The 24,999-nt window shown below is 46.7% G+C and overlaps 1 protein-coding gene across 1 annotated transcript in view; it reads right to left on the bottom strand.

Moving 5' to 3' along the window:
- LOC147081822 (uncharacterized) overlaps positions 1–24,999 on the bottom strand; it is a gene marked incomplete at its 5' end in the record, with an annotated part of 178,371 nt that overhangs the window by 76,713 nt on the left and 76,659 nt on the right. Inside the window, one exon of the mRNA XM_085980655.1 lies at positions 4,916–5,034. Coding sequence (XP_085836781.1) covers positions 4,916–5,034 — 119 coding nt within the window. The remainder of the gene's footprint in view (positions 1–4,915; positions 5,035–24,999) is intronic.

Raw genomic sequence — 24,999 nt, 5'->3', positions numbered from 1 at the left:
GTCGCGATGCGCTGGGCCCCTCCCCTTTAATAAGGGGAGGAAGGCCTGCAGTACTGCGGCGCGACGTGCTGGCGCTGCGGCATGTCGCGCCGCGATATTCACTCACAGTGCCCCAAGAGGGAGGCGGGCGTTTCCAGTCGCACCCCTCCTCCCTCTTGGGGCGGTACCGATGAATTTCGGCTGCTGGGGCACTTATTGTTTCGGGGCACTAAAAGTAGCGCCCCGGCAAAGCTAGCACCTCAAAGGGGGCGCGACTCAATTTTTCCTGAGGACTCTGATTTCTGGACTCCTGATTTGGAAAAAAGGATGCTTCACGGTGTCAGCCATGGCTCAGCGCTATATAAATGCAAGTCTTTCTTTTCTTTTATGAGCATCATCCATACATGGAGGCACTGAGAATGGTCTCCCATTACAGGCGACATGTAGCAGTGGTACTGGTAGAGTCCACTGCCATCCTAAACTGCACCATAAGGGAACCTTATCAGCACTGTAGTACCCCTGAATGTGTGGCAGCTCCTTACACATCTGTTGCTAGTAAAGGATATTCCTTAAATGTTTATCAGCATTACCCCTGTCATGGGTCCTTACTCTCCCACCAACATGAAGGCCCAAAGACCAGTGAGTGTGTACTCCATGGATGCAGAAATAGTTGGCCTTAGGAGACAGATTGGAGCAAAGTGTTATCTAGTCACCACCACATGGGGCTAGGGTCCAGGGTAGCGTATCTCAGGACTTCCAGGATCTTACCGGAACAGGGGGTTGGGAACCTGAGCAGGGGGACAGAGGAAAGGAAAACAAGGATAAAAGCAAAAGATAGGAAGGAGAAAAACAAAAGTGGCAGTCAGAGAAATCAACGGTTTAAATCAAACATGGCCACAGTAAATAATAATTCGAATAGGTCTAAGAGCGTTAAAAAAACAAGCCTGAAGGCTTTGTGTCTTAATGCGAGGAGCATTCGTAATAAGGTGGATTAATTAGCTGCGCAAATAGAGGTAAACGAATATGATTTGATTGGGATTACGGAAACTTGGCTCCAGGGTGGCGAAGGCTGGGAACTCAACATCCAGGGGTATTCAATATTCAGGAAAGATAGGCAAAAAGGAAAGGGAGGTGGGGTAGCATTACTGGTTAAAGAAGGGATTAACACAATTGTAAGGAAGGATATTAGCTCTGATGATGTGGAATCTGTATGGGTAGAACTGAGAAATACCAAGGGGCAGAAAACGTTAGTGGGAGTGGTATGTAGACCTCTAAACAGTAATGCGGAGGTTGGGGATAACATTAAAAGGGAAATTAGAGAAGCGTGCAAAAAGGGCACAGCAGTCATCATGGGTGACTTTAATCTACATATAGATTGGGCTAACCAAATTAGTAACAATACTGTGGAGGAGGAATTCCTGGAGTGTTTACGGGATGCTTTCCTGGACCAATATGTCGAGGAACCAACTAGAGATCAGGCCATCTTAGACTGGGTATTATGTAACGAGAAAGGATTAATTAGCAATCTTGTTGTACGAGGCCCCTTGGGTCGGAGCGATCATAATATGATCGAATTCTTCGTTAAGATGGAGAATGAAGTAGTTGACTCAGAGACTAGGGTCCTCAATTTAAATAAAGTAAACTACGATGGTCTGAGGCGCGATTGGGGAATGTCACTCAAAGGGTTAACAGTGGATAGGCAATGGCAAACATTCAAAGACCGCATGGATGAACTACAGAATTTGTTCATCGCAGTTTGGCATAAAAATAAAACAAAAAAGGTGACTCAACCGTGGCAAACGAGCGAAATTAGGGATAGCATAAGATCCAAAGAGAGGACATATAAATTGGCCAGAAAAAGCAGTAATCCAGAGGATTGGGAGCAGTTTAGGATTCAACAAAGGAGGACAAAGGGATTAATTAAGAAATGGAAAATAAAATATGAGAGTAAGCTTGCCGGGAACATAAAAACTGACTGTAAAAGCTTTTATAGATATGTGAAGAGAAAAAGATTGGTGAAGTCAAGCGTAGGTCCCTTGCAGTCAGAATCAGGGGAATTTATAATGGGGAACAAAGAAATGGCAGAACAATTAAATACATATTTTGCTTCTGTCTTCACAAAGGAGGACACAAATAACCTCCCAGAAATGTCGGGGAACATAGGGTCTGATGAAAGGGAGGAACTGAAAGAAATCAGTATTTGTAGGGAAATGGTGTTAGGGAAATTGATGGGATTGAAGGCCGATAAATCCCCAGGGCCTGATAATCTACATCCTAGGGTACTTAAGGAAGTGGCCCTAGAAATAGTAGATGCATTGCTGATCATCTTCCAACATTCGATGGAATCTGGAACAGTACGCATGGATTGGAGGGTAGCTAATGTTACCCCACTATTCAAAAAAGGTGGTAGAGAGAAAACGGGGAATTACAGACCGGTAAGCCTGACATCGGTAGTGGGGAAAATGCTCTAGTCCATTATAAAAGATGTAATAGCAGAGCACTTGGAAAACAGTGATAGGATTGGACAAAGTCAACATGGATTTACAAAAGGTAAATCGTGCTTGACTAATCTACTGGAATTTTTTGAGGATGTAACTAGTAAAATAGATAAGGGAGAACCAGTGGATGTGGTGTATTTGGACTTTCAGAAGGCTTTCGATAAGGTCCCACATAAGAGATTAGCATGTAAAGTTAAGGCACATGGGGTTGGGGGCAAGGTATTGACTTGGATAGAGAACTGGTTGGCAGATAGAAAGCAAAGAGTTGGAATAAACGGTTCTTTTTCCGAGTGGCAGGCAGTGACTAGTGGGGGATCGGTCCTTGGACCCCAGCTATTCACAATATATATTAATGATCTAGACAAGGGAACTAGATGTAATATCTCCAAATTTGTAGACGACACAAAGCTGGGTGGGCGGGTGTGCTGTGAGGAGGATGCCGAGAAACTACAGGATGATTTGGACAGGTTGGGTGATTGGGCAGAAGCATGGCAGATGCAATATAACGTGGATAAATGTAAGGTTATCTACTTTGGTGTCAAAAACAGGAAGGCAGATTATTATCTGAATGGCAATAGATTGGGAGAATGGGAAGTGCAACAAGACCTGGGTGTCCTTGTGTACCAGTTGCTGAAGCATGCAGGTGCAGCAGGCGGTTAAGAAGGCAAATGGTATGTGGCCTTCATAGCGAGAGGGTTTGAGTACAGGAACAAGGATGTCTTGCTGCCATTGTACAGGGCCTTGGTGAGACCACATCTTGAGTATTGTGTGCCGTTTTGGTCGCCTTATCTGAGGAAGGATGTTCTTGCCATGGAAGGAGTTCAGCGAAGATGCACCAGGCTGATACCTGGGATGGCAGGAATGACGTATGAGGAGCGATTGGGTCGATCGGGCTTGTACTCGCTGGAGTTTAGAAGAATGTGAGGGGATCTCATTGAAACTTATAAAATTCTGGCAGGACTAGACAGACTAGATGCAGGGAAGATGTTCCCGATGGTCGGGGAATCCAGAACCAGGGGTCACAGTCTAAGGATAAGGGGTAGGCCTTTTAGGACAGAAATGAGGAGGAATTTCTTCACCCAGAGAGTGGTGAAGCTGTGGAATTCTCTACCACAGATGGCAGTAGAGGCCAATTCATTAAATATATTCAAGAAGGAGTTGGATATATTTCTTAAGGCTAAAGGGATCAAGGGGTATGGGGAGAAAGCAGGGGCCGGGTACTGAACTTGGATGATCAGCCATGATCGCATTGAATTGCGGAACAGGCTCGAGGGGCCGAATGGCCTACTCCTGCTCTTATCTTCTATGTTTCTATGTTACATTACTTCAGCCCTACAGCTGATCAATGGCCAGCCAGAAACAAGGCCCGATATCTGTGGCATGGCAGGAGTCTGCTCACATGACGCTGCTGCCTCTCAGGTGGCAGCACATTGGAACACTCCAGCCAGCCGCCTCAGATATCTCCACACGGCACACAGGAGGCCGAGTCAGTTTGCCCAGGCAGCAGCAACAGTATTGGAACCTGCAGTCGGTCTTTCCCAGGACTCAGCATGTCTGAGATGAGGGCCCTCTCATTGTCCTAGTTTGTAGCCAGTCACCTCTTGCACCCTGCCCCTCAGAAAGCACCTGGAAGGAGCACCACATTATGCAGGGCACCAACAGAAAGCAGGCCATTAGGATAGAGTGAGCACCCATGAAAGGCTGTGGAATTCTTATGCTGTGGCATAAGGCCTGTTTTTACCAGCATAAGTGTTTTAAAAAATAGAAAAATAAAATGTTTTCACTCACTTACACATTAAAAACCCTGTCCAATAAGTTAAGTTAATTTTTAGCCCCATTAAAACATATTTTTTTTTAAATTCAAAAAATTAAATTTTTGTTTGAAGTATTTAATTAAATGCCATTTTAATTAATTTTATATATGTAATTAAAAAAAATTATTTCATTTGTTCGTGTATTTTTTAAGTCATCCCCATTCATATTTATGACAGTTCCGTACATGCAGAAACCCCATAGGTAGGAATGGGGATTCCCTTCTTTCATTGGTTGGACTGGCCCACGTGATCCCAGGAGCGCTTGCAAACCGCATGCACCCCTGGGATACGTGGCCATCTACGCATTTCTACCAGGAGAGGCCCAGGATCTCAAGCCTCCATATCTCCCGGACCACCAGGTAAATGCGTAGAAAATTTGATTGGAGGAATCCGCCCGCGGGAAGCCTCCGATCGCAAATTCAGGCCCGACGTTTTACTCCCAGGCGGTAAAGGTAAAAATCAACCCCAGTATGTGGAACAGAAAGAAAGAGGAAGAGCAGGAAATACCTGAAAGAGTGGTAATTTCACCAGAGAGAAAATAAATTGAACTTGAAACTCCTTTAATTTACAATTCATTCAGAGTTACAGACATTAAAAAATAATTCTGTTTTTGAATGCACTTACCAGCCAATGGCTCCATCCAATTCAGTTTCCGCTGCCAGGCATACAAAGCTTTGCATTTTTTCAGTGTCTTTTTCAAGATGTACGGCAAGAAATTTGCTAAGATCCTCAATGGCACATTCCTGTAGGCAAAAAGAGTTTGAACAGCTTCTGTCAAATTATATGGCAGTGGTAAAAAAAAATAGAATATCTGTGACTGCTGAAATAAAACAGAAATGACTGGAATACACACAGCTCCGTCAACATTGGAAAGTAGATGGGGCAGATTCTCCTGTTGCTGCAAAGTGTTGCTCGGTGGTGTGTGGACAGTGGGCAAGGTTGCACTGCTAACTGGTTGGGACAGGCATGATACACCTCATGGTCTCTTGCTCTTTTCTGATGTTAATATGTTGGAACTGATACAGGAAGGCAGGAGGAACCAGTCCTTCGTTCCTTTTCTTGACATAATATTGACTTTCACTGGGGTGCTATTCCATGGTCACTGGTCACCCTCAAGTACATTGCTTAAGCTCAAGCACTGGTGAGCCTTGACAGTGAGTGCTTGTAAGTTGTCCAATTGTGGAGGACAACACAGCACAGCTCAATCTTGTTTGCACCCAGTGTCCACACATGTAAAACACTTCCAGTTGCACAGCAATCAGGAGTGGGAACACGTTGGGCATTTTCCTCTCCCTAACCCAGAGAATTATAATGCTACTACTGCTGCTGCCATTGAATTAACACAGACCAGAGGTTGAATCAGGCACCTTCCTCACAGAATCACAGAATCACACAGTGCAGATAGAGGCCATTTCGGCCCATCGAGCCTGCACCGACACATATCCCACCCGATCCCCGTAACCCCTACACCAACACATATCCCACCCTATCCCCGTAACCCCACGTATTTAATCCCCCTAACACTAAGGGTCAATTTATCATAGCCAATCAACCTACCCCGCACATCTTTGGACTGTGGGAGGAAACCGGAGCACCCGGAGAAAACCCACGCAAACACGGGGAGAATGTGCAAACTCCACACAGACAGTCACCCGAGGCCGGATTCGAACCCGGGTCCCTGGCGCTGTGAGGCAACAGTGCTAACCACTATGCCACCGTGTATGGCTCAGAGAATTTACTCAGTGACAGCTGGAAGAGCCCTTTTATAGATCTGCCCAAACAAGGAGGGGTGGGAAAAATAATGTATAACGGTCAGAGTATCAATATGCTAACTGTTATTATGAAGAGCCACATAATGGATTTAGTAAGAAAGAACCTGCATTTATAAAGCACCTTTCATATCCTCAAAATGTCTGAAAGAGGTTCACAGACAATTAAAGTACTTTTAAAGTGTAGTCACTGTTGTAACCTTATAATAGGCTGTAAACAAGAGTTTTTTAACAAAGGTGAAACAGATGCAAAGTGCTAGCTTTTCTTCAAGCATATTTGACAGTGCTTCTTTGTATTTGAAGCATTTTCTGCTTTTATTGTAGAATTATAGGCCACTAAAATTGGCACCTTAGTGCCGGTAGTAACGGCGGTTTAAAAAAAAGCGTCCGCCTCGCTTCCGCCCAAATACAGCACAGCCCGCGCTGTTTGCCTTCTAGGTGAGGGCGACAGTGTGGGCGGTATGTATGTACGCCGGCAGTATACGGAGTAGGCATGTGACGCTGATTTGACACATGACCTACCATTTTTGCTGGTATGATATGGCATTTGAAGATGTATTCACTCACCTTGACCACTCATGTGAGGTCATTAAACTTCTTTCGGCACTGGATCCAGTTCCACATGGAAAGACTGCTGGCAGTGACCACTATAGCTATCTGCTCCCATTGCCTTCTTACTGTGAGTATGGAGGGTCTCCTGGACCCTGCAGGTAGAGGACCAGTCTCCTCCATTGAATCCCTTGCACTAATGCCTCCAGTGCTGCGTCTGCCAACCTAGGTGCACTTTCTCTGCCCTGTTGAGCCATAACTGCCTGACAGTTGCCTTGATAACAAGTACAATGTGGTGCTGAATTCAGAATGCACCTCCCCTTTTAGAAGTGCAGACTGTGTTTACAACTGGAGTCTAGCTTTAAATAGAGCTAGCCTCCCACGAACTTGGGTCACCTGCTGAGCGCTCTCAGCACTGCCTGCACACATCAATAATGCTAATTAGAAGGCAGCACAAATTTCACGTGCTGCCTGCACTATATTCAACAGACGCGGGTAGATCGTGCATCGTGATCCTCGTACCCATTTTTGGGCCTAATTGAATTTTTAGCCCAAAGCATTTATCCCAGCACAAAGCTTCACTGATTGGCACCACAACTTGGAGAATCAACAGCACAATGTTGTAGCCCCATTTGCACTCTCATGTAGCAAGTCACCAACAGGATTAGTTATTTTGTACTTATATATCTGTTTCTTATAGCTAATAGTGTTACCAAATACAGTAATTCTTACTTTCTGAATAATGTACATCGACATTAAGATTAAAATATGGATGTAATCCAAAATATTTTTATGATATGGTTTACGTAGCCCCTTTAAGTAATAAATGTTACAAAAATGGGGGGAAAGATTAATGGACAAAATTGTGCATTGAGGAAGACAGAAGTAAATTGTACAAAACTGCAGAATCCTTTTATTTTACAAATACTGAATGGGTCAATATATGTCTCATCACATTAGGTTAATAATGTAAGAAAAAGTTCATAAAATTTGTAGTAGCATTTATGTAGTTTATTAAATAAAACTTAAATCAAGTACTTTGGGAGCAGAGGAGCCAGAAATTGGGGTAGAACTCATCTCTACTAGATTTCTGCCCCTTACTGGTTCCCATGGCAAGTTATGATGGAAAGAGCGTGGAAGCTTTTTCCATGTCTCCCCGCCCTCCTCACCCTCTCCATACTGATGTCAGTTTTAAGGATGAGTCTGCCAGAATCCCAGGAAATCCTGGAAACCCTACTGGTTACACCATGTTTACAGCCAGCAGTATGGACAACTGCAGGAAGCACAGGGCTGTATGTGGATCCCACAATGTCATTTTCAAATGCCCAATGGATCCCAGAGGGATTGCTTGCCATTCAAATATGGGGCCAACCTGCGAGGGGCCATTGCACAACCTTTTTATATTAAGTCCAAGCGTGCCCCTGAGCTCTTGCACCCAACTTCTTCAATTGACATTGGTGAAAGTTTTCAATGTTCAATCAATATAGAAAGAATTTGATATATAGGAAAGACCAATTGCATCAGTGTATCATAGCTCAAGAGTCATGTGTTCAGTGGGAGTGGTTAAATGATGCAGAAGGCTGGGAACTGTGAGGGAGTAGGGGCCCTGGTTTGTGCTGAGAGCCATTGAATGAACTGGGGTTGGGAAAAGTAGTGGGCCTGAGATTGGCTGTACATGAGGGGAGTCTTGGTGCGTTGGAGCATTTGTGGGGTGGAGAGGATGGGAATGAAGGTCACATGGAAGCTGTGGTGTGGAAGCACTTGGGGCAAAGCGGAGTCACATAGTACTTTCATTGCTTTATTCCTTCACGGGATGTGGGCGTCGCTGACAAGACCAGCATTTATTGCCCATCCCTAATTGCCCTTGAAAAGGCGGTGGTGAGCCGCCTTCTTCAAAGGGAGTACCAGGATTTTGACCCAGCGACGATGAAGCAACAGCGATAAATTTCCAAGTCAGGATGGTGTGTGACTTGGAGGGGAACTTGGAGGTGGTGGTGTTCCCATGCGCCTGCTGCCCATGTCCTTCTAGGTGGTAGGGATTGCAGGTTTGGGAGGTGCTGCCAAAGAAGCCTTCGCGAGTTGCTGTAGGGCATCTTGTTGATTTTACACACTGCAGACACGGTGGTGGAGGGAGTGAATGCTACCGAGCACAAAGGAAGATGCTTGTGGTGATTGAAGGTCAATCATCACAGCCCCAGGACATCGCTGCAGGAGTTCCTCAGGGCAGTGTCCTAGACCCAACCATCTTCAGCTGCTTCATCAATGACCTTGCCTCCAACATAAGGTCAGAAATGGGGATGTTTGCTGATGACTGCACAGTGTTCAGTGCCATTCACAACTCCTTAGATAATGAAGCAGTCCATGCCTGCATGCAACAAGGCCTGGACAACGTTCAGGCTTGGGCTGATAAGTGGCAGGTAACATTCACGCTACAGAAGTGCCAGGCAATGACTATCTCCAACAAGCGAGAGTCTAAAAACTGCCCCTTGACATTCAATGGCATTAAGGGGAGTCACTCTCACCTCACCTCTGGAATTCAACTTTTTTGTCCATGTTTGGACCAAGACTGTAATGACATCCGGAGCCGAGTGATTCTGGCGAAACCCAAACTGAGCATCGCTGAACAGGTTATTGGTGAGTAAGTGCCACTTGATAGCACTGTCGATGACACCTTCCATCACTTTGCTGATGATTGAGAGTAGACTGATGGGGTGGTAACTGGCCGGATTGGATTTGTCCTGCTTTTTGTAGACAAGACATACTTGGGCAATTTTCCACTTTGTTGGGTAGATGCCAGTGTTGTAGCTGTACTGGAACAGCTTGGCTAGAGGCATAGCTAGTTCTGGAGCGCAAGTCTTCAGCAAGATAGCTGTCGGGGCCCATGGCCTTTGCTGTATCCAGTGCGCTCAGTCGTTTCTTGATATTACGAATCGAATTGGCTAGAAGACTGGCTTCTGTGATGGTGGGGACCTGAGAAGGAGGCCGAGATGGATCATCCACTTGGCACTTCTGGCTGAAGATGGTTCCAAACGCTTCAGCCTTGTCTTTTGCTTTCACATGCTGGGCTCCGCCATCACTGAGAATGGAGCCTCTTCCTTTCTTTAGTTGTTTAATTGTCCACCACCATTCATGACTGGATGTGGCAGGACTGCAGAGCTTTGATCTGATCCATTGGTTGTGGGATGACTTAGCTCTGTCTATAGCATGCATGTACTCCTGTGTTGTAGCTTCAGCAGGTTGGCATATCATTTTTGGGTATGCCTGGTGCTGCTCCTGGTATGCTCTTCTACACTCCTCGTTACATAGAAACATAGAAACACAGAAGATAAGAGCAGGAGTAGGCCATTCGGCCCTTCGAGCCTGCTCCGCCATTCAATGAGATCATGGCTGATCATCCAAATTCAGTACCCTGTCCCTGCCTTCTCCCCATATCCCTTGATCCCTTTAGCCTCAAGAAATATATCCAATTCTTTCTTGAATATATTTAATGAACTGGCCTCCACTGCCCTCTGTGGCAGAGAATTCCACAGGTTCACCACTCTCTGGGTGAAGGAATTCCTCCTCATTTCAGTCCTAAACGGCTTACCCCTTATCCTTAGACTATGACCCCTGGTTCTGGACTCCCCGGCCATCAGAAACATCCTTCCTGCATCTAGTCTGTCCAGACCTGACAGAATTTTATAGGTTTCGATGAGATTCCCTCTCAATCTTCTAAACTCCAGTGAGTATAAGCCCAATCGACACAATCTCTCCTCATACGTCATTCCTGCCATCCTAGGTATCAGCCTTGTAGTGTATGTACCTTTAAGGGGAGAACTACTTTTACAGCTCCTGTATACTGTAGTACCGGCAGTGACCACACCTGTATATAAACCTTGAGTAGGGAGCTGTACGTTAGTTTTAGAGTAACCCTCATCCAGTAAATACCTGTTGAATTGTTCCTGCAGTCTGAGTGTCTAGTTATTGAAGGACACACTACATCAAAAATACACGGATCTAACAGTGGCGACGAGGAAGATTCGAACCTACCTGCAACTCTGCATTACCTCCCAGGGATTCGCTCCTGGAGAACAGTGGAAGAAAGTTGAGGCCAGAAGCACGGGCGTCGACCACGAGCAACCGCCCAGTCATCCAGCAGAGATTGAGCATTGCAGGGGAGCCTGTTGAGAGCTGGGCTTGGTTCTCCAGTCATGGTGGTCCAGCGAAACGGGCTGGCAACAGGTACGGCGCAGACCCTTCCCGGACAGCGGCGGCTAGAGCCGACCGACGGCACAGAAAAGGCCGAGCGGCGTCGACGAGAGAAGAGAGAGGGTAGAGCGCACGGGCGCAGCCAGTGTTCAGAACCGAATGGCGTCGACGGGAGAAGAGAGGCGCGAAAGAAAATGCACAGAGCGCAGCCGGTGTTCAACGGACGAGCAGCGTCAGCGGGGAAGAAAGGGAAACGCGTAGAGCGCAGTCAGTGTTCAAGGGCCGAGCAGCCGCAGCGGAGAAGAAGGGAGAGCGCGGGAAACCGCCATTTTGAGCCGCAGCGGAGAAGAAGGGAGAGCGTGGGAAAACGCCATTTTGAGCCGCAGCAGAGAAGAAGGAAAGCGTGGGAAAATGCCATTTTGAGCCAGTCTAACCACGCCCAGGGATGCCGAAGAGTGGCAGTATCACAGCGTTCGACAATGAAGTCGAAGATTGGAAGACATATGTCGAACGCATAGAAGTGTACTGCAAGGCGAATGAAGTGCCAGATGAGAGGAAAGCGCAGGTATTGTTAAATTCCATGGGTGCAAAAACGTATGGCTTACTGCGAAACCTAGTAACCCCAGAGAAGCCAGTGGACAAGGATTTTGGAAACATAGTGTCAACCCTACAGAACCACTTAAACCCCACACTGCTGCTGATAGCAGAAAGATTTAAGTCTCACAAAAGGAACCAGCATAAAGATGAAAATAATGCTGAGTATTTAACAGAACTGCGTAAGCTATCGAAACACTGCCAGTTTGGAGCAAGACTGGCAGATACCTTAAGCGACAAGTTTGTGTGTGGGCTTCAAAGTGAAGGAACCCAGAAACGGCTTTTATCTGAAAAGGACCTTACACTGGAAAAGGCTTTCAGCATTGCGGTATCATATGAAGCAGCAGCACGGAGCGCTGCAGAGATACAACAGAGACCACAAGAATATGGCACAAATGAAATGTCATATGGAACAGAGAAGTGCTATCGCTGCGGCAGAACACACGACCAGAATGATTGCTGGTTCAAAGACAAAGTGTGCAGACAGTGTGGAAAAGTAGGACACATAGCAAGAGTCTGCAGGTCAGGAAAGAAAACCAGCAGCAAGAAATCTCCACAGGAGAAGTACAAGAAGGTACATAAGGTGACGGAGAGTAGTTCAGATGAACAGAAAAGTGATACAGACTCCGGAAGCAAGGAGCTGGGTTGTCTGAAACTACATAAGGTAATCCAAACGGAGGATCATCAAACTATCTAGGTCACGCTCAAGATAGCTGGAGTCCAAGTGAAAATGGAATTGGACACAGGATCAGCCCGAACAGTCATAAACCGAAGGGAGCACGGTGGCATAGTGGTTAGCACTGTTGCCTCACAGCGCCAGGGACCCGGGTTCGAATCCGGCCTCGGGCGACTGTCTGTGTGGAGTTTGCACATTCTCCCAGTGTTTGCGTGGGTTTCCTCCGGGTGCTCCGGTTTCCTCCCACAGTCCAAAGATGTGCGAGTTAGGTTGATTGGCTATGATAAATTGACCCTTAGTGTTAGGGGGATTAAATACTTGGGGTTATGGGGATAGGGTGGGATATGTGTTGGTGTAGGGGTTACGGGGATCGGGTGGGGTATGTGTCGGTGCAGGCTCGATGGGCCGAAATGGCCTCTATCTGCACTGTGGGGTTTCTGTGATTCTGTGTGACTACAAGCGGCTATTCTCACATATACCCTTGAGAGACACAAGAGATTGTCTTGAAGACGTACACGGGGCAAAAAGTCTACCCCAAAGGAAAAATAAGGGTGAACGTTGTATATAACGGTAAGGAAACACCAAAAATGGACCTATATGTATTGCCAGATGGGGGACCACCACTACTAGGACGTGAATGGATCCGGAAGATACAGCTAGATTGGCATTCCATACAAGCAGTGACTGTAGATGCCAAAAAGGATGACGACGTCACACCTGGACGACTGTCAAAAAATGCTAACTGACGCACAAGAAGTGTTCCAGGAGGGACTCGGAACACTACAAGGAATAACAGCGACGATCAAAATAGAGGAAAATGCAAGCCCAAAGTTTTTTAAGGCCAGACCGGTGCCTTATGCGATCCGCCCAGCCGTCGAAGCAGAGCTGGAAGGTTTGGAACGTTCAGGAGTACTGTCCAAAGTGGACTGGAGCGAGTGGGCTACACCCATCGTTCCTGTAATGAAGAGGTTGTTGAGTAATACGCCTGGGGAACCAAAGAAGGTTCGCATCTGTGGGGACTTTAAGGTGGCAGTGAACCCAGTCCTTCACACTGTACAATATCCGCTTCCACGGATTGAAGATATTTTTGCCTCGCTATCTGGAGGGAAACGCTTCACTAAGATTGATCTGGCCCAGGCGTACCTGCAAATGGAGGTAGAAGAAGCCTCGAAACAGTACCTCACGATCAACACTCATAAAGGTCTCTACCAATACAACCAGCTGGTGTTCGGGGTAGCATCAGCTCCTGCTATTTGGCAAAGGGCAATGGATCAAGTCCTGCAAGGGATTCCAGGGACCCAGTGTTATTTGGACCACATCCTGGTCACGGGTGAAAATGACAGTACTCACCTTGCCAACCTGGAGCAGGTGCTCACTAGATTGAAGGAATATGGGCTCTGAGCAAATCGCCACAAATGCGAGTTTTTCCAGAAGCAGATCTCGTATTGTGGCCACGTTATTGATGAAGAGGGGTTACATAAGTCCCCTGAAAAGATTGAGGCAGTAGTCAAGGCTCCAGCACCGGAAAATGTGTCACAACTGAGGTCGTTCCTCGGGCTGGTGAACTACTACCATAAGTTCTTGCCGAATTTGTCTACAGTACCACACCCACTGAACACCCTGCTGCAAACGGGGGTACCATGGAAGTGGAATAACGAATGTAAACGAGCTTTCCAGAAGTGCAAAGAATTGATCACATCAAAAGAGGTGTTGGCCCATTTCAACCCAGCACTACCAATTCGGTTGGCGTGTGATGCATCACCCTATGGCATTGGAGCGGTGCTGTCGCACAAGTTCCCGGACGGCTCGGAGAGGCCGGTAGCCTTTGTGTCTCGGTCACTAACCTCAGCCGAGCGTAACTACGCCCAGATTAACAGGGAGGCCCTCAGCCTAGTGTGGGGAGTGAAAAAGTTCAACCACTATCTGCACGGGCAGAAGTTCACCTTGCTGACGGACCACCAACTACTTGTCTCCATCTTTAATCCAAAGAAGGGTGTGCCGGTGATGACTGCGCAACGGCTACAAAGATGGTCGCTTTTTCTAGGGGCGAACCAATATGAAATCGAGTATAAGGGCACAAAACAGCATGGAAACGCTGATGGGCTATCACGCCTGCCACTGCCTACTGTGGAGGAAGCACCAGCAGTGGATCCTGTCGAAATATTTCATTCGACTATAATTGAATACTTGCCAGTAACTAACGCTGATATAGAGAAGGAGACCCAAAATGACCCGACACTGTCTCGGGTATATGACTTGACGGTGAAGGGATGGCCAACACATGGCGACTCACTGTTGCCTGCATTCTCATCCAGAAGAGAACAGCTGTCAGTATGCCAGGGGACCTTGATGTGTGGATCCCGAGTGGTAATTCCACCCAAGTTAAGGGAGAGAGTGCTCAATGAGCTTCACGAAGGCCATCTGGGAGGGGTGAAAATGAAAAGCCTTGCTAGGGCTTATGTGTGGTAGCCGGGGATCGATCAGCAAATCGAGGACTTGACAAAGAGCTGCTCAGGATGCCAGAAGGTCCAAAATGCACCACCACATGCCCCTCTACACCCATGGGAGTGGCCCTCATCTCCATGGCAACGGGTGCATATTGATTTTGCTGGTCCATTCATGGACTCAATGTTTCTAATAGCCGTGGATGCGCACTCTGTGGTGTATGTAACCGTTCCACCTTTAAGAGAACTATTTTAAGAGATGCACTACTTTATCTTGGCTGCTGTATACTGTAATACCGGTGGTGACCACACCGGTATATAAGTGCTGTGTAATGATTTATTGTGCAGTTCAGCCTGACCTCCGACTAGTAAAGACCTGTTGAAATTACTCTTGTGGTCTGTGTGCAGTGATTCTTATTAACAATAACTAGAACACACAGACTTAACAGTGGCGACGATGACGATCCTACCCTGCGGCAGAGATATATCCAAGGCAGTTTAACGGGCGTCGAGAAGAGGCATCCGCCCTCATCATCCTGCTGAGAAAAGACTCGGGTCTGAAGAGCAAGGAAGAATCCTGACACGAAGCCTTCCATCAGCAACAGGCAGTGATCATCCCTTCTATCACGGTGGTGGGTAAGCCGATCAGCGACGAGCAGCAAGTCGGCCATGTTGGCTGTGAAGTAGGGGAGGGAAAAACGGAGGATATAAGGGCGGAGAACTCGACCACGGCCGGGGAAAAGAGCCGGACAGAAGTCGGGGCCAGAGGCGCTGAGACTGGGGCAGCGTAAGGCACGGGAGCCGCGGTGAATGCAAACGCAGCCGGTGTAAAAGACCGGGCTGCAAGCGGGCTGGGAGACGCAACAGCGTCGAGAGAGAGCTCGACCGCGACCGGGGAAAAAGGCCGGGCAGCTACCGAGGCCACGAGGCGCGGGAGAAAATAAAAATAATAAAAAAAAATTTAAAAAACCGCGGAGAACTCAGCCGCAGCCGGGGGAAAGGACCGGACTGCAAGAGGGGCTGGGAGGCACGATTTGAGAACCGCTGGGGAGGGCGAACGCAGCAATACGGCAATCGCCATTACAGCCAGCGGGGGAGAAAGGCAAACGCGGGAAGCCGCCATTTTCGTAGGCGGGGGAAGAAGACAAGCGCGGGAACCGCCATTTTGAAAAAATAAATAAATAAAAGAAAAATTTCTTTTTGTTTCTCAAGAAGATTGCGAGAATGCCTAAGCATGGTAACATCAACGATTTCGATCCCGATGTTGAAGATTGGGCCACGTATGTAGAACGCATAGAGATTTATTGTAAGGCAAATAAAATATCAGATGAAGATAAAGCACTAACCTTACTAAACTCAATGGGTGCGAAGACATACGGGCTATTGAAGCATCTTCTATCACCAGCTAAACCGGCGGATCAGGCTTTCGCTAATATTGTTGCTGTCCTGAGAAATCATTTGAACCCCACACCGCTGATGTTAGCGGAACGATTTAAATTTTATGCGAGAACGCAACTGAAAGAGGAAAGCAACGCGGAGTATTTAATTGAACTGCGTAAGCTAGCGAAATACTGTCAGTTTGGGGAAAGACTGACAGAGGCACTGAGAGACAAATTCGTGTGTGGATTGTCGAAAGAAGGAACACAAAAGCGGCTGCTTGAAGAGAATGATCTTACACTTGATAAGGCTGTCACTATTGCAGCATCGCACGAAGCCGCAGCGAGAGGCACTGCGGAAATGCAGCTGAAGGCAGCGGTACTCAGCGTAGATCAAATGGCTTTGGGTACAGCGAAATGTTACCTTTGTGGAAAGACAACACACGATCAGAACCAATGCTGGTTTAAAAATCAGGAATGTAGAAAATGTGGCAAGCTTGGTCACATAGCTAAAGTATGCCGGTCAGGAAAGAAGACCAGCAACAAAAAGTCACCGCAGGAAAAGTGCAGAAAGGTACATAAGGTGGCTGAGAAGAGTTCGGATGAACAGAATTCGGATTCAGACTCCAACAGCAAGGAACTGGGTAGTCTGAGAATTCACAATGTGAGTAAGGAAGCTGACCTACAAACTATCTGGGTCACACTTCAGATAGCAGGAGTCCAAGTGAAGATGGAATTGGACACCGGATCGGCATTGACGGTCATGAATAAGCAAGATTACAAAAGGTTATTCACACATATTCCCCTACGGGATACGGAGATAGTATTGCAGACATACACGGGGCAAAGAGTATACCCCATCGGAAAGATAAAAGTCAAGGTGGTACACAAGGGCAAAGAACACCAAGGAATGGACATATATGTACTACCTGAGGGAGGTCCACCACTTCTGGGACGGGAGTGGATCAGGAAAATAAATATGGACTGGCACTCCCTAAAAGCAATAATGGTAGATTCCGGAAAAAAAGATGTCAAACCTGAACGATTGTCCAGAATATTGGATGAGGCTAAAGAGGTGTTCCAACAGGGACTGGGAACACTGAGAGGAATTACGGCAAAAATCAAGATTGCAAAACATGCAAACCCAAAATTTTTCAAAGCCAGACCGGTACCTTATGCGATGCGACCTGCTGTGGAAGCTGAGCTGGAAGGGCTAGAACGTTCAGGAGTACTGTCTAAGGTGGACTGGAGTGAGTGGGCCACGCCCATTGTTCCCGTCATGAAGCGTTCATCGAGTAACAAGCCAGGGGAACCGGGGAAGGTCCGCATCTGTGGAGACTTCAAGATCACGGTTAATCCGGTGCTTCACACGATGCAATATCCGCTTCCGCGGATTGAGGATATCTTTGCTTCATTGTCTGGCGGGAAACACTTCACCAAGATAGACCTGGCGCAAGCGTACTTACAGATGGAAGTTGAGGAAGAGTCGCGCCAGTATCTCACAATCAACACGCACAGAGGCTTGTATCGATATAATAGACTGGTTTTTGGAGTGGCTTCGGCTCCAGCAATTTGGCAGAGGGCCATGGAGCAGGTATTACAGGGAATTCCAAGCACTCAATGTTACTTGGACGATATCCTGATTACAGGAGATGACGATGAGGAACACCTTGCAAATTTGAAACTGGTGCTCACCAGATTGAAGGAATATGGACTTCGAGTTAATCGCCAGAAATGTGAGTTCTTTCAGAAACGGATCTCGTACTGTGGTCATGTCATTGACCAGGAGGGGCTGCACAAGTCACCTGACAAGATCGAAGCTGTTGTGAAGGCTCCCGCTCCGGAAAATGTATCCCAGTTGAGGTCGTTCCTAGGGTTGACTAACTATTACCATAAGTTTCTGCCAAATCTATCCACGGTGCTGCACCCGCTGAACGCTCTTTTGCAGAAAGAAGTACCATGGAAGTGGAGCGAGGACTGTAAGAAGGCCTTTCGCAAAAGCAAGGCATTGATCACCTCAGAGGAAGTGTTGGCTCACTTCAACCCAACGCTACCTATTCGTTTAGCTTGTGATGCTTCTCCTTATGGTATTGGAGCAGTACTCTCACACAAGTTGCCAAATGGCTTGGAAAGGCCAGTCGCATTTGCATCCAGATCATTGACCTCCGCTGAGCGCAACTATGCTCAGATAGATAGGGAGGCTCTCAGCCTTGTGTGGGGAGTAAAGAAGTTTAATCATTACCTGCAGGGCCAGAAGTTTACACTGCTGACAGACCACCAGCCGTTGGTATCCATTTTTAACCCTAAGAAGGGTGTTTCGGTGATGACAGCACAGAGGCTCCAGAGATGGTCCCTTTTCCTAGGGGCACATCAATATCAGATAGAATTCAAAGGTACAAAGCAGCATGGTAATGCTGATGGGCTGTCGCGCCTGCCACTACCTACTGAGGAGGAGGCACCGACGGTTGACCCGGTGGAGTTATTTCACTCGACCATCATCGAATGTTTACCTGTCACCAATGCAAATATTGAAAGGGAGACTAGGAATGACCCGACACTGTCCCGGGTCTACGAATTGACAGTAAAGGGATGGCCAGCCCATGGTGATCCACTGTTACCGGCATTCTCAGCAAGACAAGAACAGCTGTCCATCTGTCAGGGAACATTGATGTATGGAACAAGGGTGATTATCCCTCCTAAGTTAAGAGAGAGAGTTCTAAAAGAACTACATGAAGGTCATCTGGGGGGAGTCAAGATGAAAAGCCTTGCTAGGGCTTATGTGTGGTGGCCGGGTATCGACCAACAGATAGAGGATCTGACGAAAAGCTGCTCAGGGTGCCAAAAAGTCCAAAATGCAACTCCAATTGCACCGCTGCAACCATGGGAATGGCCTTCAACCCCATGGCAATGTGTACATATTGACTTTGCTGGTCCATTCATGGATTCCATGTTTTTAATTGCGGTGGACGCACATTCTAAATGGCCAGAAGTGATTAAAATGACTACCACTACCTCGGAGAAGACGATCGCGGTGCTAAGAACGATATTTGCAAGAAATGGATTGCCAGAGCAAATATGTTCAGACAACGGACCACAGTTCGTGTCAGAGGAATTCCAGAAATTCCTGAAGAAGAATGGGGTGAAACATTATACCTCTGCCCCATATCATCCAGCTACGAATGGGCTGGCCGAGAGGTTTGTACAGACGTTCAAAAAGGCAATAAAGGCCATGAGCGAAGATCAGATTCCACTGCAACACAAGGTGGACAATTTCCTACTGGCATATCGAAACGCCACCCATGCAACAACAAACCAAAGTCCTGCCATGATGTTCTATAACAGGAGGTTGCGGTCCAGGTTGGACTTGTTAAAACCAAATGTGCGGAGGGAAGTCGAAAACAAACAGTTCCAGCATATCAATAACAAGCCCACTCGGAGTTTTGAAATAGGACAACCGGTGTTAGCCAGGGACTATAAAAACGAGAAATGGCAATCTGGAACAATTCGGGCCAGACAAGGACCCCTGATGTACACGGTAGATGTTGGTGAAAATGTAATGCGACGTCATGCTGACCAACTGGTGGGATCGAGAACAAGGGTCGAGCCCATGGTTACGACAGAGACAACCGTGGAGGAAGTTAGTGAACCTGAAGCATCTACCTCAGAAGTGAATATACCTGATGATGTCGTCCTATCCATAGGGGATCAACTAGATGAGTCACCCCAGCAACGAGAACCAGAGACCCCTGAAAGGCGTTATCCGTCTCGGATCAGGAGGCCTCCTCAGAGACTGAATCTGTGAACTGTTTTTACATGAAGTTGTGTATATATGTTATTATGTTATGTTTAATGGGGAATATATACTGTTAAGCTAAAAAGGGAGGATTGTGGTGTATGTAACCGTTCCACCTTTAAGAGAACTATTTTAAGAGATGCACTACTTTATCTTGGCTGCTGTATACTGTAATACCGGTGGTGACCACACCGGTATATAAGTGCTGTGTAATGATTTATTGTGCAGTTCAGCCTGACCTCTGACTAGTAAAGACCTGTTGAATTTACTCTTGTGGTCTGTGTGCAGTGATTCTTATTAACAATAACTAGAACACACAGACTTAACACACTCGAAATGGCCTGAGGTGATCAAAATGTCGTCCACCACCACAGAGAAAACTATTGCAGTCCTACGGACCATTTTTGCCAGGAACGGCTTGCCAGAGCAGATTTGCTCTGATAACGGACCACAGTTTGTGTCCGAAGAGTTTCGAAGATTCATGAAAAGGAATGGGGTAAGGCATTACACATCCGCCCCGTATCATCCAGCCACAAATGGATTGGCTGAGAGGTTCGTACAAACCTTTAAGAAAGCAGTAAGGGCCATGTACGATGACGACATTCCACTGCAGCATAAGGTGGACAATTTCCTGTTAGCCTACAGAAATGCGACACATGCAGTCACCAACCAGACCCCAGCCATGATGTTCTTTAACCGAAGGTTGAGATCTCGTCTGGATTTGCTCAGACCAAATGTACGAAGAGATGTTGAGAATAAGCAATTCCAGCACATCAATGAGAAGCCAACAAGGAGCTTCAATGTAGGGCAACCAGTCTTGGCCCGCGACTACCGAACAGAGAAATGGCAACCAGGAACGATATGCACACGACAGGGGCCACTAATGTACACAGTGGATGTTGAGACGCCATGTCGACCAGATCCTAGAGTCACAGGAACGAGTCAACACCATGACCCGCGCACCTGGTGATGAACCCGACATACAGGTAGCATCTACCCCAGAAACAGCAGCATCGGAAGCTGATGAACCAACTGATGACAGGGGGCCTCCACACCAAGAACAAGAGACTAAGGGAAGGCGCTATCCCAAAAGGGTCAGGAAGCTGCCCCAAAGACTGAATTTATAAATGGACTATTTTCAGTAATGTGCATGTTAAGAGTGTTAATTGTAAAATGAATGTTATGGTACTCTAAATCTAAAAGGGGAGGAATTGTAGTGTATGTACCTTTAAGGGGAGAACTACTTTTACAGCTCCTGTATACTGTAGTACCAGCAGTGACCACACCTGTATATAAACCTCGAGTAGGGATCTGTACGTTAGTTTTAGAGTAACCCTCATCCAGTAAATACCTGTTGAATTGTTCCTGCAGTCTGAGTGTCTAGTTATTGAAGGACACACTACATCAAAAATACACGGATCTAACAAGCCTGGTGAATCTTCGCTGCACTCCCTCCATGGCAAGAACGTCCTTCCTCAGGTAAGGTGACCAAAACTGCACACAATACTCAAGGTGCGGTCTCACCAAGGCCCTGTACAACTGTAGCAAGACATCCTTGTTCCTGTACTCGAACCCTCTTGCTACGAAGGCCAACATACCATTTGCCTTCTTAACTGCCTGCTGCACCTGCATGCTTACCTTCAGCGACTGGTGCACAATAACACCCAGGTCTCTTTGCACTTCCCCTTCTCCCAATCTATTGCCATTCAGATAATAATCTGCCTTCCTGTTTTTGCCACCAAAGTGGATAACCTCACATTTATCCACATTGTAGTGCATTTGCCATGTTTCTGCCCAATCACCCAACCTGTCCAAATCATACTGGAGTTTCACGACATCCTCCTCACAGCTTACCCTCCCACGAAGCTTTGTGTCATCTGCAAATTTGGAGATATTACATCCAGTTCCCTCGTCCAGATCATTAATATATATTGTGAACAGCTGGGGTCCTAGGACCGATCCTTGCGGTACCCCACTAGTCACTGCCTGCCACTCGGAAAATGACCCGTTTATTCCAACTCTTTGCTTTCTGTCTGCCAACCAGTTCTCTATCCAAGTCAATACCTTGCCCCCAATCCCATGTGCCTTAATTTTGCACGCTAATCTCTTATGTGGGACCTTATCGAAAGCCTTTTGAAAGTCCAAATACACCACATCCACTGGTTCTCCCTTATCTATTTTACCAGTTACATCCTCAAAAAATTCCAGTAGATTAGTCAAGCATGATTTACCTTTTGTAAATCCATGTTGACTTTGTCCGATCCTGTCACTGCTTTCCAAGTGCTCTGCTATTACATCTTTTATAATAGACTCTAGCATTTTCCCCACTACCGATGTCAGGCTTACCGGTCTATAATTCCCGCTTTTTCTCTACCACCTTTTTTGAATAGTGGGGTAACATTAGCTACCCTCCAATCCATGGGTACCGTTCCAGAGTCTATCGAGTTCTGGAAGATGACCAGCAATGCATCTACTATCTCTAGGGCCACCTCCTTAAGTACCCTGGGATGTAGACCATCAGGCCCTAGGGATTTATCGGCCTTCAGTCCCATCAATTTTCCTAACACCATTTCCCTACAAATACTGATTTCTTTCAGTTCCTCCCTTTCATCAGACCCTATGTTCCCCGGCATCTCTGGGAGGTTATTTGTGTCCTCCTTTGTGAAGTCAGAACCAAAGTATGTATTTAGTTGGTCTGCCATTTCCTTGTTTCCCATTATAAATTCCCCTGATTCTGACTGTAAGGGACCTATGCTTGACTTCACCAATCTTTTTCTCTTCACATATCTATAAAAGCTTTTACAGTCAGTTTTTATGTTCCCTGATAGCTTACTCTCATATTCTATTTTCCCTTTCTTAATTAATCCCTTTGTCCTCCTTTGTTGACTCCTAATCTGCTCCCAATCCTCAGGATTATTGCTTTTTCTAGCCAATTTATATGTCCTCTCCTTGGATCTTATGCTATCCCTAATTTCCCTTGTTAGCCACGGTTGAGTCACCTTTTTTGTTTTATTTTTATGCCAAACTGGGATGAACTAATTCTGTAGCTCACCCATTCGATCTTTGAATGTTTGCCATTGCCTATCCACCGTTAACCCTTTGAGTGACATTCCCCAATCAATCCTACCCAACTCGCTCCTCAGACCATCGTAGTTTCCTTTATTTAAATTGAGGACACTTGTCTCTGAGTCAACTACTTCATTCTCCATCTTAATGAAGAATTCGATCATATTATGATCGCTCTGACCCAAGGGGCCTCGTACAACAAGATTGCTAATTAATCCTTTCTCGTTACATAATACCCAGTCTAAGATGGCCTGATCTCTGGTTGGTTCCTCGACATATTGGTCCAGGAAACCATCCCGTAAACACTCCAGGAATTCCTCCTCCACAGTATTGTTACTAATTTGGTTGGCCCAATCTATATGTAGATTAAAGTCACCCATGATGACTGCTGTGCCCTTATTGCACGCTTCTTTAATTTCCCTTTTAATGCCATCCCCAACCTCCGCCTTACTGTTTCGAGGTCTATATACCACTCCCACTAATGTTTTTTTCCCCTTAGTATTTCTCAATTCTACCCATACAGATTCCACATCATCAGAGCTAATATCCTTCATTACAATTGTATTAATCCCTTCTTTAACCAGTAATGCTACCCCACCTCCCTTTCCTTTTTGCCTATCTTTCCTGAATATCGAATACCCCTGGATGTTGAGTTCCCAGTCTTGGCCATCCTTGAACCACGTTTCCGTAATCCCAACCAAATCATATTCATTTACCTCTATTTGCGCAGCCAATTCATCCACCTTATTACAAATGCTCCTCGCATTAAGACACAAAGCCTTCAGGCTTGTTTTTTTAACACTCTTAGACCTATTAGAATTATTATTTATTGTGGCCACGTTTGATTTAAACCATTGATTTCTCTGACTGCCACTTTTGTTTTTCTCCTTCCTATCTTTTGCTTTAACCCCTGTTTTCCTTTCCTCTGTCTCCCTGCTCAGGTTCCCAACCCCCTGCCATTTTAGTTTAAACCCCCCCGAACAGTGCTAGCAAACCTCCCCGCAAGGATATTTGTCCCGCTCTGGTTCAGGTGCAACCCGTCCGACTTGTACAAGTCCCACCTTCCCCAGAAGCAGGCCCAGTGATCCAGGAAACTAAAGCCCTCTCTCCTGCACCAACTCTTTAGCCACGCATTCATCTGCTCTATCCTCCTATTCCTATACTCACTAGCATGTGGCACCAGGAGTAATCCAGAGATTACAACCTTTGAGGTCCTACTCTTTAATCTGCTACCTAGCTCCCTAAATTCTTGCTGCAGGACCTCATCCCTCTTCCTACCTATGTCGTTGGTCCCAATGTGAACCACGACCTCTGCCTGTTCACCCTCTCCCTTCAGAATGCCCTGCAGCCGTTCAGTGACATCCTTGACCCTGGCACCAGGGAGGCAACAAACCATCCTGGAGTCATGACTATGGCCACAGAAACGCCTATCTGTTCCCCTTACGATAGAATCCCCTACCACTATTGCTCTCCCACTCTTTTTCCTCCCTTCCTGAGCAGCAGAAGCACCCCTGGTGCCAGGAAGTTGGCTGCTGCTGCCTTCCCCTGGTGAGTCATCCCCCTCAACAGTATCCAAATTGGTATACCTGTTTGAAAGGGGGATGGCCACAGGGGTCCCCTGCACTACCTGCCTGCTTCTATTGCTCCGCCTGGTGGTCACCCATTTCCCTTCTGCCTGTGCAGCCCTACCCTGCGGCGTGACCAACTCATCAAACGTGTAATCCACGACCCTCTCAGCATCATGAATGCTCCACAACCCACCCATCCACAACTCCAGCGCCTCAATACGGCCTGTTAGTAGCTGCAGCTGGATGCATTTCTGGCACACGTGGTCGTCAGGGACACTGGCAGCGTCCCTGAATTCCCACATAGAGCAAGAGGAGCATAACACGGGGCTGGGCTCTCCTGGCATGACTTACCCCTTTAATTAATTTAAATTAATTCAATACCACCAGTTAAAGATATACTCTAGGGCGCTTATTTACCAACTGTCCCCACTACACCACAGAGACCCAAGAAAATATAAACCGCAGAATTTAAGCTTGCAATGAAAAGGAGAAAGAAATACTCACCAACCAATCACTTACCTGCTTCCTGGTGACATCACACTTGGATTACTTTTTGCTTCCCTCTCCCGGAACCTGGATTGGTACACCTCTGGTGCTCTTTGTGTGCCGCCTCTGGTGCTCCCTCGCAGGTCCGCCGACTCTCCGCTCTCTCGGGGCTCTGGGCCTCGCCGCCTCTGGTGCTCTT

The sequence above is a fragment of the Somniosus microcephalus genome, unplaced genomic scaffold (assembly GCF_052327205.1).
Source record: "Somniosus microcephalus isolate GS21.2 unplaced genomic scaffold, FLI_Smic_1.0 scaffold336, whole genome shotgun sequence".
In the NCBI taxonomy this organism is placed as follows: Eukaryota; Metazoa; Chordata; class Chondrichthyes; order Squaliformes; family Somniosidae; genus Somniosus; species Somniosus microcephalus.
The sequence above is the reverse complement of the archived record's forward strand: the minus strand, read 5'-3'. Positions and strand labels throughout refer to the sequence as shown.